Raw genomic sequence first — 19,065 nt, forward strand, 5'->3', positions numbered from 1 at the left:
ATTTACATTCTAAATATCCGTACCAACAAAAAAATCTAGCACCAAAATACACTCCCGGGCAATGAAAAAGTTCCACTCACAAAATGCCGACACCAAACGACCCCAATTTTTCAAACATTTTTTTAAATTTGAAAAATATGTTACTAGTGTTTTTTTGTTATATCCTGATGCTCTGGTAATTTACCTACTTCAAATTTGCAGAAGGCGTCATTAAGCTACCGTTTTCCGTTTCGCAGTAATTTGGTGTTATCTCAGGTTCCACCGTTTCATTGCCCGTGAGTGTACTATTCAATTACCCCCAAACCGCAGGTCGCATAAAATGGTGCCGCTGCCTAATGCTGAAAAAGATGTTATTGTTTTTTTTTGTTATATCCTGATGCTCTGTTAATGTACTTCAATATTGCAGAAGGCGTCATTAAGCTAGCGTTTTCCGTTTAGGGGCCGTCCATTAATCACGTGAGGCTCAAAGGGGGGGGGGGAGGGGGTACTGAAAACCTCACGAAACATCACGAGGGGGGAGGGGGGGTTCTCGTTAGACATCACGTGTATTAATTTTTTGTCAAAAATTAGGTATTTCTGAACCGATATTTTAAACGGCGCAAAACTTTTAACGATTTGTAGTATGACCTTTATTTTTTCTAGTCAGAAATTGCATAGACTTCCAAAAAAATACACGTGATCCAGGGGGGGGAGGGGGGGTTGGTCCCAAAGTCCCAAGTCAAAAAATGAGAAAAACGACCTCACGTGATTAATGGACGGCCCCTTAGCAGTAATTTGGTGTTTTTCTCAGTGGGCAATGAAAAGGTTTCATTGCCCGAGAGTGTATTATCTTTCAATAACCCCCAAACCGCAGGTCGCATAAAATGGTGCCGCTGCCTAATGCTGAACATGACGGAGACGGTGTCGGCGGTGGCGGCGCACCCCGTGCTGCGCGCGCGGCCGCCCAGCGCCGACCTCGTGCGCAAGTACGCGTGCGTGCGCGCACTGATCGCGCACTACGAGGCCGAGCTGCGCGCCGTGTGGATGAACCAGCATGTGAGGATTGGGCGACGCTTTTAACCAACTTTTAAAAAAGAAGGAGGTTCTCAATTCGTCTGTATGTATGTTCATTGAATACTCTATCATTTATGGACCGATTTTGAAAATTTTTGTTTTTATGTATTGGGTTGACGTCAGGGGTGGTTCCATGCATTGTTTTAATAAGCGAGTACCACCACCACCGAATCATTTTTACTGCGTTGCTATTGCTCCTAACAATGACCTACTCACGCACTCTGTAAACATCGGAAATGTGCCAGACACACACACACTCAGTATAAAGTAGTGCCGCTGATATTTGATCAATTGACAACATTTCAAAATTTTATACAGTTGAAATTCAAAAACCATTTAGAGATATGGCTCTAATATTCACAAAAAAAATGTTTCCGATTTTTCTATTGATTTATTTCAGAGAAAAACATAAAAATCCAAATTATCATTCGTGACATCACGATGTGGCATAATAATTAAACGCGCTTTTACTTCTAAAACATGAACAAAAAAAACATGTTATGTCACTTTGACAATGACAATGACAAACATCACTCAAATGTCTGTCACTTTTATGTGTCCTTGTCAATGACGGAAGTTCGTGATTGGTCCTTGCCACAAAATAAAGTTGAAGTTGAAGTTGATTGGTTGCTTGTTCATGTCAAGTTAATGTCATCCAACTTTTTTTTTAGGTTAGGCAGGCAAAGAAAATATTTTTATCCAAAGCCTCGACGTGACGTCACTCAAACTATAAATATTTTGAACTTTGAAATTAAAAAATATATTAAAACATAGAAATAAAAAAATACGGGTCATCTAAATTTGTGATATCTCTTCGAAAATAAAATAAAATCGGTGAGCATTTTATTTGAAATGTTGTCAATTATATTGCGCAATATTTAAAATTGTGCAATATAATTCATCATATTTTAGGGTAAATATTGAAGATCGTCATTTGAATTCAAAATCATAATGTCATTGTTGGTCTAAGGTCCGCCTAAGATGGGTGCGTTAGGATCAATAGAAACGCAGTAATAAAAGACGTGGATTACGTAGACCAATAAGTAAAAAGTTTCGATACTAGTGTGTTAGAAAAAATAGAGTATAGCGCCGCCGTTGGGTATACAGTAGACACCCCGGTAGTGTTTACACGTGCGGCTGTTTATGCTCCGGTGACTTATATGCTTATCGTGTGAACATGACTTAATAAAATCTTGTAATAGAGGTCTTCAAGTAAGAGCTATAAATACGAGTATCATATAAACTGTGTAGACACAGTAAAACGTTCATCATCCCCACAATGTACTTGATTACAGTGTAGCTAAACTGAATCGTTTAGAGATTATTCGTAATTAGCCCGTTCATTACGCACTACGGGGCATATCTAGAGGATTACTCTATTCTGACGAAAAACGAACGAACGAGAGAGTTGTCGTACAATTGCCACGTTAAATACAAAAAAAATAGTCCATGGCTCGCGCATCAGAGCTTCGAAACTTTGTCCTTCGTCTTTAGAGTGACCTAAAGGGAGCTAAGTATACATTTTTTACCTTGTCATACTCTTAATTCTCACAAACCATCTTTATTAATTCAATTTGTTTGTGAGACTAACACCATTTTTGAAATACCCTGTGCACTTAAAGTTATAATTGCAAAGTTGCGGATACCATAATTTTAGATTAGTTTACTTACTGAGTTATCTCACCTATTATCGAATCAAAGTTGGTATAAAACTGTCAAATTCATGCCGGCTAGCTCACTATGGATAGCACTCCAACTTTAACTGCATCGCTGTAAGAGATGAGTTTATAGTTGAAGTGCTATTCAGATTAGTTTGCGACGGCTAGTGCGCTCCAAGGCCGAGTTGAGCGCTCTATGGATGCACTATCCAGCCACTTAATGTCTCGAGACGACACAGACAATGCATATGCACTTTACTCTACTGTTGAGAATATGGACTGATAACGAGATTTTTGTTTGTGGGCCAAGAGCATCTATAATTGGCTGATTTATCAGTAGTCGATTCATTTCAAATCATTAAAATAACATTAAAAATATTGTAAACGTTTTATACAAATTTAGAACGTAAATGAAAAAAATCGCGCTGTTGACGCCTAAAATCAAAACTGTTTCTACCTCTATAGCAATGTTTTGTTTTTAAATCTACACGTGTGGGTTATATTGCAGATTAGATTGGCTCCATCCCTCGAGCTCCGCATCACTTTACTATTATTATTCGTTCCACGTGTGACTACGCTAAGCTGAAAATAACATTGAGTTTTAATCGAGTTTCAGGAAAGCTATTAAAACTGGTATCGATACGAAAAAACGAAAACTGCGAGCGTGTCCGAAAAAGCGTCGAAGTTTGATCGTGCCCATTCGTATTTGTACAACGAACGTGTGAAAGTTTGTGTTAGGATTGTGCTGAAGCTAAAATAAAAGCGGCTTGAAATCATTTCCTTAAAATTAAGGGTTTATTTTCGATAGGTCCCTGTAACGTAAACCTGGTATAAAAACCAGTTAATGCAAAATCTATATTTTCAAGTGTCTTTTTTTAATGAGTTAATTAATCAATTGTTACGGTTTTGTTTCTAGCTTTGGGACGTCGATGACAGTCTGAACAATACTCTCCTAAAAATAGACAATACTGGAAAAATCTGCGCCAATCTAGATCACTCTGTAAAATTACTTATCAGGTAAGGAAGGAGTTTGAACAAGAAAGATCTACTGTTTGTTCAATTCTTAGTAATGTTAGTATGCATAACACTTAACATAGATTGACTTCTTGTTTTTTGTTTCTAGGGAATCAGACTGCCTTGTGAAGATGGGCATCGAAATGCCTATTGTATGTCAGTCTTTGTATGCCAAGAAGAATTACTTCACGCTTGTGAACGATTCTCTAGAGGTAAGGTTTTCATTTTCCTGATCTGTATTATACACCCCCAGCATAAACATTCACGTCTTCTACTAATGTGCTTCCTAGCGGTATAAATCAGGTGACATCGCTTATAACCACCTGTAAGCCTCCGCCTGAGGGACGCACAGTTTTTAAGGGAGGAGGAACATACGCTCATGGATAGGTCAGGAAAGTGAATATCATCGACCGAGTATGCACCCTAATTAGCCAATTCAGGAGAATAGGTAAAGGTAGGGATTAGGATATCGGAGAGCGTAAAAGCCATATTTTTCATTATCATTGTTGGTATTCATGTCCTGTTCTGCTTTTTGTAGGCGCCCGGTGTACTTCCTTCGGTGTATTACTATACAGGGTGTTGCAAAAAGGGTATACTAAGTCGAAACCTACATGTGCAGCATGGTATATGTAAGCCCGAAACTGAAATCAGAAATGGAAAAGGTTTTTTTTCGCGAATTTTGAAATTCTGATTTCAGTTTCGGGCTTAGATATACCATGGTGCACGTGTAGGTTTCGGCTTAGTGTACCTTTTTTGCAACACCCTATATAATGATTGAATTAAGTGAATGTGTTGCATCTGCAGTTTCTGCTGGAGGACTACGTGCGCACGGTGCGGCGGGTGAAGCTGGAGGTGCGCCCGCTGTTCCTGCCGCAGGTTGTGCGCCTCTCCTCGCTGCTCCTACCAGGTCTGCCTCATTCATACTATTCTAATTGCTACTTTTTAGAAAAACTCTCTCAGCACAGGCTTGTTGGGGTCCACCAACCCGACCTAAGCCAGCGTTGTGGACTAGGGCTAAAACCCTTCCTTCATTGGAAGACCCGTGCCTTTGGCATTGGGGATGTGATGTGTGTTGATGATGATGACTTTTTAGAACGGAAAAAATGTGTAAGCTGAAGTGGGGTGGTCATATCTATCGAAGGATCCATAACTGTTGGGGTAGACGAGTTCACGAGTGGAGACCACGAACAGGCAAACGCAGCGTGGGTTGCCCGCTGGACCCACGACCTTAGACGGGTAGCCGGTAGTGGCTGGATGAGGAAAGCCGAGGACCGAGTGTGGTGGCGCTCCTTGGGAGAGGCCAGCAGTGGATGATAATTGACGTTTTAGATAGAGTATATCCCACTATTTATTTCTATTGGTAGAATTACCTTACTCTTGGACGCTGAGGCTAGCGGTCAATATCTCTTAAGAATTAAACATATTCCCAACAAACACAACCTCGTTTTTTGCCCTAATATAAATGTGTATAGTACGAGTATTATACATTCATTTTAATTTTCCATAGAAAATGCCAAGGATATTAAAGTATTCAGATATCCATATACTTACGTTTATAAATTTTTCGTACAAGTCTTAGTGATAAATAATATTTAAAATTTACGAGTATATTAGGGTGCTGAAAATTTCAAATTAAAATGTAATTAATACCGCAGGAACGGTATAAATGTATTTCCGATAAAACGGTATCATTCGTGTGGGGCAATCGTGAAATATTTCCATGTAATGAGCGATTGAGCATTATTGCCGAGCAAATTTCATATTGGTCTGCCTTTGATGATGATCACTGTAGCGTATCCATATTTGCAGCGTATCTGGAATTCATACGTTTCATTTGAAAGCAATTAATATTTACTAGGAATACACGCGTAACAGTAACCTATGCCGCAATTCGTACAAAGAATCCTGTATGACATGCGATGGTGTATTTTAAGTAACAGTTAGGCACACCGGCGCACTCTAGACCTACAATCATATTGTGCAAATTATGGATTGTGCAATAAGATTGAATTGCGTGTTGTATCCAAATGACGTTTGCGCAATCTTCAATATTAACCCTAAATGATCAATTATATTGCACAATCTTCAATATTGCGCAATATAATTGATCGTCTAGGGTGCGCCTAACGCCTTGGCCGGGTCTTCAAACTTCTTTATTTATATTATTTTAAACACATTATTACCTATATACTTACGAAGAAGCAACCTACTGAATAAAAGGGGCCGGTCGTGATATATCCAGCCCCTTATTGGTAATCCCGTTTACGGGCCAAGGAATTTCACTAACACGCCCCGCCTCTGAGTAGGATCTTTTGGCTTCATTCCAAGATTTCACCCGATGTATACCTACAGGCAAGTTATATAGCTATTACTAGTACATAGTTTCCACCTTTAGGTACGAATGTTGGCGTATTCAACATAAACTATAGTGTCTTTTAATGTTGTATCGTTCAGTAGTACCTATTTCATTTGGTAGTATTTATTTTTAATGTTTTTGATTACCCTGAAATAAATAAATTCAATTTAAAAGACACGGATTGTAGACCTTTTATGACAAGTAAAAAAAACTATAAATGTATGTAATTGAGGTAATTTAATTTCTTATCCTTATTATTACAAAAGTACGTACCTACCTTCATTGCGTAAAAAAGCACTACGTGGCAACTGAATTTAAGTAATATGCATAACTAGGTACAGCCGGCCGCATAACTAGGCACAGGTTAGCTTAATTAGTAGTACTTATTTTGTACCTTGCCAAAGTAACAAACCGACTTTCATTCATCCATGGACGGTTTGTGTAATTATTTATTTTATTTTTATTTATTTATTTTATAAAACTTATTAAAACTCAAAAATTAATTAATTTGAAAAGTGATACCTAGCTACTATACTTTTTGGCATTTTACAAATCTTACAGGACAAAATTTGTGAATGATTGATTACCGTTCGGCTTAGTATACTACTTTTGCAACACACGGTTGTATATAGCTACTAATGTAGCTGGCCGTATCTATACAATCAGTGAGTATGCGACAGCCAACAATACAAGGTTTCGCTTTTACTAAATTAGAAAGCTCCGGGGGGTCACTCTATATGTCGTACAACGAAGTTACGGAGAGTTTCTACGCGAGGATCGACATCATCTCGTTGTATTGAACGTGCTGATTGCACGACAGCTCTAGTTTGTTTGGTTTTCGTCAGTATAGAGTAACCCGCTGCTCTCCCGGAACACACGTGTAACTCAGTCCAATTAAGCACGTACGTATTAATTAAAACTCGTGTTCATTTGACTCGCACAGTTGGCGTCATGTACACACTTGCTTTTTCAAACTATTTCCCCTTTTGTAAAATGAGCTGAAAGCTTTCTAGCTCTCGTGCAAATGTTAGCCAACATTCGTGGAATTAGTTACGAACCTTTTTATTTATTTCAGGCAAACAGAACAGTTTAAATTGAATTACTTTAAAATGAAGTTAATTAAACTAAGTGTACAGAACACAGCATTATTGAAACTACAAACAGGAATGCTAGCACGTACAAAAGTTTTGTACGTATTAATTAACAGTTTTCACAATTCACAATAAATAGGTATTCTGGAGATTTAAACGTACAAGTGTCCGCAATGCTACATGAAAGCGCGTGTATATGCGCGACTTTTGGTACGAAGGTTGACGCCGGACCGTCATAACGCTGAAAAATACGCTAGCCAGAAACTGCTCTTAGAATCTACAGCATAACCTCAATAGGCTAGTTTCCTAAAAATAAACTTTTAGTCCGCTTAGTTTTGTTTCAGCGGAGGTACTTATATTTTAATTAAAAACTGGCCCGATGCTATTTACCTGTGTAATTTTTTTAAATTATATCTGCTATTTATCTTTCTCTAACTTACTAAATAGAACACAATGGACTAGGACTAAACCCTTCCTTCATTGGAAGGAGACCCGTGCCCCAGCAGTGGGGACGTGATGGGTCGTGATGATGATGAATCTTGATTTTTATACGGTGTAAACTGCAGGGCTGCGCACGGTGACCTGGACCAGTGAAGACTGGGCGAGCTTCATCGAGAGGGCCAACGCTGCCATCAAGAGCTTCGACGTGCTGGTGACCAGGGTCCACGACATCTACACCAACCGCATCATCTACATGCTGTCGGGCATGCAGGATGTTACGCTCATCACGCTGCCAGGTTTTTTTTATCTATTTTTTTTAGGGACTTTGATTTCTATAGAAAACATCTCAGTCCCATCATACCTTAATACAAGATAACAACGTTTCCAGGTTGGTTTGGTGTTAAGGATAGTATAATCACCCTGAAAGGTTGTAGTGCTGAGTGGTCGAAAGGATGCAATAGAGTTCACGAGATTTTAACTAAGTAGTCAATAGGTTAATATGTATGCAATTTCGTAAAGTCGTAGGCCAAGTAATCCGGTATTATATATTTTTTTCCTTATCCTATTATGGAATATAAAATATGCCTTCGTTACTGATCCGGTTCCAAAAGTGTTCGGGAACGTACAAACACTAAAAAGTGGTGGCTGCAATGTTCACGTTTTGGTCAGTACCTAATTAAGCGGGAATTGCGGTTATTTCGAACTGTAAACAAATGAAATTCGCCATAGGGATGATTCTGGGAAACGTATGTCCGAGAATAAATTAATGAAATAGATTCTCGGACGTACATTTCCACTCTATCGTGAATTTTCTAGAGGACCAGCGCGCTTTAACAGATCTTTCGTTCTATTTTGTGGCGTCGCTCTTACGTAACTTGATTATCTATGCTCCATAAGTCTAATCTAATCATTAGGTACCTAATAAAACTTTTTTAACGCAGGACTTTATACACTCATGGGCAATGAAAAGGTTCCACTTAAAAAAGCACCAAATTAGTTCTGAACGAAAAAAGCTACCTTAATGACGCATTCTGCAACAATGAAGTACATGTAACAGAGCATCAGGATATCAACTAAAAACAACAATATTTCGTCACAATTTTAAATTAAATCTTTGAAAAAATTGGCCTCGTTTGATGTCGGCATTTTGTGAGTGGAACTTTTTCATTGCCCGCAATGTAATACAAATATTGAATTCATCATACTAGGACCTTTATATTCAGAATAGAGCTACATTTAGTTCTTACGAACGACTAGCACGTTTCTCAACTAAGCCGATTTATTTCACTGTAGAGGGTAAACATTGCAATACCCGCAAACTATTTTCAGTCGAATGAATAGCAATGAAGCAATGCTACTCTCGCATATTACATTACTATACATGGCCAGGTGCGCGTTGTTCTATGTGAGTAAATTACCTCGGGACAGTATTTCAGTATATTTCACGTGAATTCTGATTTGTGAAATTGTGATACGCATTTCCAACAACAATGCTGTTTACCCCGAAGGCCCTCACAGCGCCGGTACGGACTGTGTTTGCGAAAATGTGGTGCGGTTCAATATAAATAAACACAAAGGCAAAATTGTGGACTTTAAAAAAAACCCCGGAAAACGCGGGTGTCACTGTTTTATTTTAAAGTTTGGGAACATAAAACAACGCGGACTGGGGTCGTGTTTCGAAACAACTCCAGCTGTAGGTATATTTCGACATAAAAAGTTAATACGAGTACATATTTTAAATATTTTTTTCTATTTTACATGTATTGCTCTGGGTATTAGCTGCAATGATATGTCCCCGGACAAGACCAGTACTAAAAAATAGAAGTACTTATAAAAAATATAATAACTTGAATAATATGCTCTTTACAGAAGACACCCCATGGTCAATGGAAGAATTTATAGAAAATGTGGAAAGCGGTTGTAGGTAAGGGTAAACAAAATACAAATTCATTTTTTTAAATCTACTCTTGCATTTATGCATAGTACCTAGACACTGTAAGGTAATATAGGGGTAAATCTGAAAACTTTGTGTTTTATAAATTCTGGAAGCTATAGTAACCAAATTCTCCTTATGGTGTTTATTTCAAGACTATAATAATAATATTAAATTATGTGAACAGAAACGCGTGCGTAGAATTAAACCGGAAGAGTTTAATGGTTGAAGAGGCGGTCGAGGAAGTATTGGACCTGGTGAAGAAAGCTGCTCAGCAGATCAAACCAGCGGAAATAAACCCAGACTTCGAGTTCCTCATTGCTGACGGTACCAAATACCAACTCAATTTCCGTTTGTTACAAACTATGCATGCAACCTTTGACGCGGTATATTGTTATCCGCGTATCAGTACTGCAAGCCGCAGGTACAACTACAGGAAACATATTTGATTACTCCATAACTTTGTGAGTTTGAGCTTGCGAAACTCAATCCCGTTTGATGTCACAGAGACAGAACAATTCTCGAGATTGAATTACGGGAAAGCTATTTCCTGGAGCTATTTACCGCGGTATGTTTGCTGAATAGATGGGGGATTTTCAGATGAGAGTCAGATGAGCGGTAATGAGTCTTCGGTGAACGAGTCGACGTCGAGCGGGCAGCAGGACTGGTCGGCGGTGTGGGAGTGCTTCGAGAGCCCGCACCGGCTGCTCTCCGCACAGGGAGGGCTGTCCAAGGGCATGCAGGTAATCCTTGTAAAATCCAAACATACCTAAATACTCACGCCTGTCTCCCAGAGGGGTAAGCAAAGACTATGGATCCCCGCGTGCCATGATCCTGACATACTTCTTTCGCATAAATCTCTTCACAAACGCACGTTGTAGAAAGATAGAGCAATCACGATAGAATTGGTCCGTCGTGCGCCTAAGCAAGCACTTCTTACTACTTGTTAACTTACATAAATAAACTTAAGGTTAATTTAATTTAATTTAATTTAATAACTTAAGGTTATTAAATTGAATAAAGCGGCGCTGTTCAAATATTTGTAAGCAATGAACTGATCAGATTTTTCTACAATAAAATTTATTTTCTTGTTGTTATCTTGTGGTAAACAAAGTTTTGTAATTAATAAAAGCTTTACCTGTACAATTTTATTCACATTATAATTGTCAAAACGTATCCCCATATAATGAAATAATTCAGCAAAACTGAAATTTTAAAGTGCATTTATTTAACTGTTCCATTTTCAGTATTTCTGCCTTCAGTGGAAGCGTCAATATGTCGGTTACATCGGAGTGGCTGTGAAATCGAGCTGCTGATAGGATCCGATATAGGTTGCCCGGGGCACCGTGACAGCATTACTGATTGGTTGATATGTGACCTATCTTGCATTCTGCTATTTTGATAAATGCTTTCAGCTTTATTCACGGTAGCGCTGAGGTTTAATGCTGATGTGTTGACCTGGACTTTTATTGCATATCGGGTTGCACCATTTAAGTGTGTACCTACGGAGAATAATGGGTAGGTACCTATTCATTCGGTCCACACATTTATGTGGATTCAAAAAGGGGTGGCATTAGCCCGGCATGGGACCTTTATAAATAGGGTACTTAAAAAAATCATTTGGTAGGTAAGAGAAACTACCACGGTCATTAAATGATTTGATTACGAACTTTGTTTTAGGAAATGGTGAAGAACGCAGTGAGTGAAATGAGGCGCTACTATAGCAGGAAAGTCATCGACGTACTTATAAAAGTGACCCGAAGAACCTTAGATCTGATAATCAAGCAATTCAATAGTGATACTGACAACAGTGAGGATGGTAATGATAATAATTCGTATAGTTAACTTACCTACCAGAGTTTGAGAAATATATATTATAGTACTTTTAACGTAATTTTCTTTATTATAAACATTTTGTTCACGACTGTAATCCCCGAAAGGGTAGACAGAAGGGACTCGCATGCGAGCCAACCGTTTTACTTTATATTTCATTCATAATGTTCTTAGCCACCCCTTTGCCACCCCCAAGGATTTCAGAAAACAATTAGAGAATTAAAATATTATCAAAGAAACCATTGCAAAGCACTTTGGCCTGAGTTTAGCCTTTGTCCTCAAATTACCAGGAAACCTCTCTGTATTTTTGCGGCATCCTTGCCGCAACTCGTAGTAAAATAATAAAATAAAAAAACGAATTCCCTGGCTGCAAGAGATCTTTGTCTTGCCAGAAAAAAAATCCTTTTGAAATTTATGAAAATAAATCTTATCTTTGCGGTAAAATAAATAAAACTATTAAAATGAGATTAAAATGTAAACCAGACGTACCTAAATAATGCGGTGATGGCCAAAAATAAGTGCATGCTAAAGCATGCTAAACTGAAACTACCAATCAAATAAGTTACGCAAAATTTCAAACTGTCTGCGAACAGGACACGGAATAATAAGAACAATGCAGTATTAGATTGGTTATAATTTATAATTATGTTATAGTTACTAACCCGATTGAATTGTTAATTGCACCAGTGAAAATAAACTATAATTAAATCAACCCAAATTTATTTTGCACTGACTGACCCGCCCCGTTATTAATTGGGTTATGCCCTAGTCTTTACACAAATACGTAAGTGGAGTAGTTCGAAAACAGCTTTGTTAAAATATACTCGACCTATTTCAGAGCAACAAAAGAGGCCGCTTTTCCTACTCCATGCAGCGTTGATGATACCCAACGTGTCTGTGAAACCCACTCTGGATGAAATTCAGGAGGTCCTAGTTCTGTCAGGAAAGAATATTTCGGGACTATCAAAAGGCGTCGCTCAGTGGACTGGCGGGAAAGGATCTAGGGTATTTATTCAACTTCAACTTTATTTTGTGGCAGTATGTCGGTTTGGCCAATAATTTATACCAGAGACTGCCAGTGTTTTAAGTATAGCACTGCTGGTGTTCTAGATTAGCATATTCTAGAGAAAAAAAGGTAGAGTAGGGTATTTGATTCGCGTATTCTCATACTAATGAACTATGCTATTTATTATTGGCTTGTTTGAAAGACAACAATATTAAAAATAAGTTAGTCTTATGTTCTCGTATCGCATTTAATTTTTGCTTCAGTTCAATTAAAATTACCGAATTGGTTAATAAATTTGACGAACTTTAACACGTAGGTATTAGGTTAATAGAAGCTAAGTTCACTAAATTCTATAATGGCATGTGTGTTTATTACTAAACAAACATTTTACTTTCTTTCCTTTCTGTCTGTGATGTTAACTGTATTGTGTTGTGTCTGTGCATGGTAAATGTCTGTGTGTTTGTGTATCGTCTGCAACTCCTCTGTATATTCACGCTTATGGCTTTCAATGTTCTCCATACACTGTTATGCCATCCTTTCATATTTTTTGTTGTTTGTTTACATTCTCTTACCATTCAAAAACCTCAATACCATTCCCCATGGCTATTTGTTTCGCCGCCATTTTGTTTTGCTTGGCCGCCCGTCGTAACCCCGCTACAGGTCAGCTGGAAGAAGCTAGCGGGACGACAGTCGAACCAGCTAGTCGGCGTAGTGAGCAAACTCGATGAACAGGTCCATTCGTCCGTGGCGCCCATTAGCCTCGCCCAGAAGTCGATAAAGATGATGGACGCGGCGAAGCAAAGGAGGAAGAAACACTACAGACTGGAGTCAGAGGAGAAGCCGACGTTTCCGTTCCAGCAGAGGAACTTCTACAACCACATCATGGAGAACAAGGAGATCGTCAAGACGCTGTCTCTGCTGTCCACGTGCACGCAGAATGTTAAGACGGTGAGTCTTCATGATCCTACTATAATTAAATACGTTGAAGTATGGATGGATATTTGTTTCTCTTTTACGGAATAACGGCTAGACCGTACTGTATGAAAGGCAAGTATATACTAAGTCTATGTAACCTAAGACCCACTAAAGAAAAAAAAAACTTGCTAACACCCTAGATTAACAAATACGCTACTTTTCATCCCAGAATTTCCTTTGTCATCCTTCCTCAGTTGTTATTGCAACCAGACTGTTTAAATGGTCTGTGTCTTCTTGTAAACAATGTACCTACCTAATTGCAATAATAAAAAGAATAATCTCAAATACCCCAGGAACTAAACACCTTAGTCAAACGGTGGCGGCCGTACCACTATCTATGGAAGTGCGAAAAGACGCTCCGCCAACTCCTGGCGTGGAGTCTGAACGATTTCGAGCTGGCCCTGAAGAGGCACAGCGAGCTGGAGGCGAGGCTCGCCACGGAGCCCGATGTGCTGGTCATCGGCAGCTGCCTCGCCGTGTCTACGGAGAAACTCAAGCTGGGGCTTATGACTGAGTTGAAGAGTAAGCGTGGTTATTTTTATCACTTGGCTATGGCAACGTTAGTCTCGCATTGTTTTCATGTTTATTCCAATAAGTAAAAATAATAAAGTAATATTAGGTGTTATCATTTAGATCTATTCGTATGTCTTTTGAGACGTCTCATCATTATTATCATCAGACAACAATGCCTACCTACCGCTGAAGACAATCATTTCCAAAAGAGCTCCACAACATTCTCGTTCTGAGAACTCTCTTCTCATTCGATTATGAGTTTACCATTTGTGCATGCGTATGCGCATTCTTTCGTGTTCCAAACTGCACCCTTTGGAATTAGTCGAGACTTGTGAGCACATTCAAAAATGTCATAATCAAGTCATAATATATTTCCAGATGGCACCCACAGAATAGGACAAGCGATGCGTAAGAAGTACAAACGCGAGATGGACTATGTGTACGCCATAATGAACGACTTGGACCGCAAGCTGGAGCGGCCAATCAGAGACCTGGACGACGTCAGGACCGTCATGGAAACCCTCAAGAAGATCCGGGAACAGGAGGTCGATATGGAACTCAAGATCGACCCCGTTGAGGTGAGTTAAAGGAAAGTAGGGAAAAAGGCACCCTGTCTATTAGTTTTCCATTGGTCATCTTCGTCTTAAAAAAGCGTCTAAAAATTCTAGCTGAATATTTTGTTCTCGTGTCTTGCATGAAATGCTATCCCAGCCTCCGACTTCAGATTTAAATTAAGTTATGTTTTAGTCATATATCGGCACAATTTTATTTAGAATCTTGCAGAAATGGTAATGTATTAAAAATGCTATAATGTATGCTCATCTATTATAAATGCTTTGTTCTATTGATTTTAGTTGGAAAAAATATGTAAGTGCATATTAAGTAACACCTAAACGTTTGCGGAAAGTACAGTGTACTTATGTAGTTATTAATAATTCTGTCCTAACAGTTCCAGTAACTGAGCGGGCTTTGTAAAGCATATTAATAATAGACCATGCAATAGATACCGAGCACACCACAATAGGGTATTATTTTCTGTGACGTACATCAAACACAGGCTAGCGGGACGCGCGGGGGTGGAAATGTCATAGGTTACGGATGTCCAGGACGGAACAAAGGTACTCCAATCTGCGCATGTCCAGACATGGCTAGGTGTCCTATTTGTTGATGCACCTATCTAGGTCTTTCGTCCATCCTGATATCGATTCTGTCCGCGCACTGTAAATTGAGTCTCTGATGCGAATCAAGTGCATGTCTGTTTAAACAAAGGGTTGATGAAAATAAAGTGTCTGATAGATTTTGATGAATATTTATTTTTATTAGATTAACGTGTGTAGGATATGCAATTTATATAAGAGTTAAAAGCGTGTATTACTATAAAAAGTAATGTGTTCGATGAAGCAGTTTGTACGCATGTCCTGTTATGACATTTGAAACGCTTCCGATTCTATTTTAAGATATTCCGAGAACGACTGCGCCCATGATGACATTTATTATCAGGCCTTCACTTTATAATGAATGGTTACATAAGTAGCTATAAATATAGATGAGGAGGGCCTTTGTTTTTCAGTAGATGACTGTGGGGATGTGAAGATTACTTTGTAATAATGTGATGTTTAAGAAGACTTCATACCTACACTCAATAATGTATTTAAATAATAAATCATAATTAATAATGATGAGTGACTGCACCCCAGCAGCCAGGAGTTACCCTGTATCACGGAATACGCCGCGCCTACTGGGGGGCGCTCAGTTTTTTATCATAATTAATAATGAAGTAAAATATTTTAGTTTACTTACTTCGATTTACTCCAATTGCGCCTTAAACGCTTAACTCCTCTCATAGAGAGTGTAACTAATTATTTATATATTATGAGTCGATGTTTCTCGATACAAGCCACTAAGGGACTCAATAAAGCTACACTCAATCGGCCACCTGTTGCTTTGGCGAATCAGAGGCCGGCCAATCGAAAACTCGTTGTTCCAAAATCTACTCTATGATTGAGAGTGTAAATCTCATATCTTAGTTGGCCAACTTAAGTTTTACAGTGCTAAAATTATGCATGATGTGCTCAATGTTATTATAGATATCGTAGTTGTATTTGCTCCAAAGATTTAAGGTATTCATTTAACAAATGAGACCCACGTTGTGTCGTTGGAACCATAGAGAAGTTAAAACTTTCGTTGCACGTATTTATCTCAATAATGATTAAGGGCGTCTTGCACAACAAAGTTAACTAAAATTAAATAGTTTGTCTGACATTATACTGTCAGAGCAAGAGGTCATAGATTTAATTTTGATTAACTTTGTTGTGCAAGACACCCTAAGTGCCAATTTCTCCATTCTCGGTTAGAGCATAACCAGGGAGTAGTGGTTAACTTTTGACACATCTGTCATGAATTTTATATTGAGTTGACGTTTAATTTATAAATCAATCCCTGTCGGTTAGATAACCAGCAATGGAGAAATTGGCACTAAGTATGTCTCAAAACAACACCAAGATGACGACACGAGATTGCACATCCAGTTATAAATTCACCGCTATGGATTCATTAATATGCTGCCAATATTTTTGATAATAATATGAGTATATATTGAGTAATACTTATTTATAAAGGGTAGGTACATAGAATCTTGTGACCCGATTGCCCCATATATAATTAACTAAGCCACCAGTTTTTTTTTTACCTGACGTGAAGTACCCTCCAACAGGAAGCCTTCAACGTCATTACCCGCTACGACTTGCCCGTCAGCAAAGAAGACCTAGACCAAGTGGACAACCTGCGGTATACCTGGCAGCAACTGCAGGCCACAGCGCTAGGCTCCCACGTGCAACTGCTAAACATGCAGCCTCAGTTCTCTGAAGACCTGAAGAATAACCTGGACAAGTTTAGGGAGGATAATGCGTCGTATTGTCACGAGTACAGATATGCCGGGCCGATGCAGGCAGGGTTGAGTCCGAGGGAAGCGTCTGATAGACTCATATTGTTTCAGGTTTGTTTGTTGTTACTTTTGTACTTGTCTTATACAATTTTTGTATTGGCCGGTTTTCAATTTTTAGATAAATGTTATCTGACGAATAAAAATTTGACTGTTACTTCCTTAGGCCTGATTTTTCAATGGGCAGATATGTGTTATCTGAAGAATTAAATTGTTGCTGTCATTGTCTAACATTTAGATGTAACAGCAACAATTTTATTCCTCAGATAACACTTATCTGACTATTGAAAAATCAGCCCTTAGATGACTTTTATCTGGCTATTGAAATATCAGCCATAGTTATGGTTACTAATTAATTCGTTGCATTACGATTTGATTTCCCCCATCTTGTTCGTTAATGTATAGATGCACTAAAGGCGCCTCAGATAAGTCGAGATAAATTTTCAATGAAGTTTCCATTAGAGTTTTAAAGCGTCGAAGCGCGCTATTCCGAAGAATAATAAATGACCGCTACATTAAAAAACTTTTCCACTGACTGACCGTGAAACTTACTTCTTAAGAATCCAGCGCTCAACATTCTTTACAAAGAACAACGTAAGCCCAGACAAATTTTCAATAAGAACTTCAATGTTACAATCACTTTTTTAATATACTTAAATAAAATAAATGTATACTCTTAAGTACCTTAATCATACTATATTCCAGAACCGTTTCGACGGCATGTGGCGTAAACTGCAAACATACCAAAATGGCGAGGAGCTATTCGGCCTTCCGCACACAGAGTACCCCGAGCTGGCGCAAATACGCAAGGAGTTGAACCTTCTCCAGAAGTTGTACAAACTGTACAATGACGTCATCGACCGAGTCAGCAGCTACTATGATATACCGTGGGGGGAGGTCAACATTGAGGAGATCAACAACGAACTTATGGAGTTTCAGAATCGGTGCCGTAAACTGCCCAAAGGGTAAGGATAAGATAAGTAAACTCTAAATAAACAACTAACTAAACTGTAAATAATCGTAATAATAGACAATTTTTATATTACCTTTTTAGTTGTACTCAAACAAGATACAGTTACAGAACTTAAACTATAAATAAACAACTAACTAAACAATAAATAATCGTACTAATAGATATTATATTCTTTATTTGTGTACACAAGCAAGATACAGTTACATAGCTTATAATAATAACGGTACAAATGACGGCTGTATCGCTTAAAGCGATAAGATATAACATTTCATTTACAACATCTATTTTCGTAAAATAGACATGACATGTGTGTCTAGATTTGATGCTCGTGTAGGTATTGGTGCTGGTTCATTCAAACTTGACATTAGCGTAGGCGTGTGTGCACAGTACCTATTGACTTGTGAAAGCCAACCACTGCCACTATCGACTACGTAGGTTATTTTAATAAATGATGTTCGGAATGAGTTATTAAAGTACTTACAGTTAATAACCAATATAATTAAATTATTAAATGCCACAAACCGTAATTTAATTACTTAAGCCGTACATTATAATAAATGATAAAGGTTTCATGATACACAGTAAAGCGACATAAAGTTTTTCAATTCAAAAATTTGATTTTTCAATGTAAAAGCAATTTCTTTGAAAACGTCGAAAATTGAACCAAAAATTAAACGTTTTTACATTGTTTAATCTAAAAATGGTGCCTTCAGAATCGCTACCATTGTATGCCTTAACTGATCATATTATGCCGGATTAATTATAATGAAGAGCAATATTTTGTTTCTGGTCCCACGGTTTGAGAGGTTAATCTAAGTAACTCTACCTACTAATAGTCAAGAGTATCAGTAGTCGACACCACCAACCCACGTACATCAGACCATCCTTTGACACAACAACTAACTAGCCGCATTGTTCGCAACAGCTATTGTACGCGGACGCCCACACCAATCAAAACTAAAAGGAAACTGTCTGGAACTTGCACGTCTTGATATCCTGTTACAATCTGGAATTCTAGAGCTGGATTAGATTTTAATTGACATCCTGTCACATTGTTATATCCGGGATGTGCGCTAGTTTATAAATCTTTGTAACATGATATCGAAGCTTTCTAGGGAAGGCTTGTAGTAAGCTCGGATTTCACCATTATGTTTTAATTTTCTTTTTTCTTTTTATGAGCTTTAATAACTTTCATACTTGATTTACGCTCTGACGATGCCTCTTATAACATTAACTACGTATTTTCTACATACAGCTTTTCCAATAATTATATCCCCT

General features: G+C 38.2%; 1 protein-coding gene across 1 annotated transcript in view; it reads left to right on the plus strand.

Annotated features, from left to right (window-relative positions):
• Window positions 1–19,065, plus strand: part of LOC105381155 (dynein axonemal heavy chain 5) — an 84,747-nt gene that overhangs the window by 31,552 nt on the left and 34,130 nt on the right. The window contains exons 11-25 of the mRNA XM_048632847.1: window positions 854–1,035; window positions 3,628–3,728; window positions 3,835–3,937; window positions 4,530–4,632; window positions 7,739–7,909; window positions 9,483–9,537; window positions 9,734–9,873; window positions 10,147–10,289; window positions 11,227–11,365; window positions 12,218–12,374; window positions 13,021–13,333; window positions 13,654–13,882; window positions 14,252–14,451; window positions 16,587–16,868; window positions 17,520–17,779. Of these exons, the coding sequence (XP_048488804.1) occupies window positions 854–1,035; window positions 3,628–3,728; window positions 3,835–3,937; window positions 4,530–4,632; window positions 7,739–7,909; window positions 9,483–9,537; window positions 9,734–9,873; window positions 10,147–10,289; window positions 11,227–11,365; window positions 12,218–12,374; window positions 13,021–13,333; window positions 13,654–13,882; window positions 14,252–14,451; window positions 16,587–16,868; window positions 17,520–17,779 (2,578 nt within the window). The remainder of the gene's footprint in view (window positions 1–853; window positions 1,036–3,627; window positions 3,729–3,834; window positions 3,938–4,529; window positions 4,633–7,738; window positions 7,910–9,482; window positions 9,538–9,733; window positions 9,874–10,146; window positions 10,290–11,226; window positions 11,366–12,217; window positions 12,375–13,020; window positions 13,334–13,653; window positions 13,883–14,251; window positions 14,452–16,586; window positions 16,869–17,519; window positions 17,780–19,065) is intronic.

The sequence above is a fragment of the Plutella xylostella genome, chromosome Z (assembly GCF_932276165.1).
Source record: "Plutella xylostella chromosome Z, ilPluXylo3.1, whole genome shotgun sequence".
Classification (NCBI taxonomy): domain Eukaryota; kingdom Metazoa; phylum Arthropoda; class Insecta; order Lepidoptera; family Plutellidae; genus Plutella; species Plutella xylostella.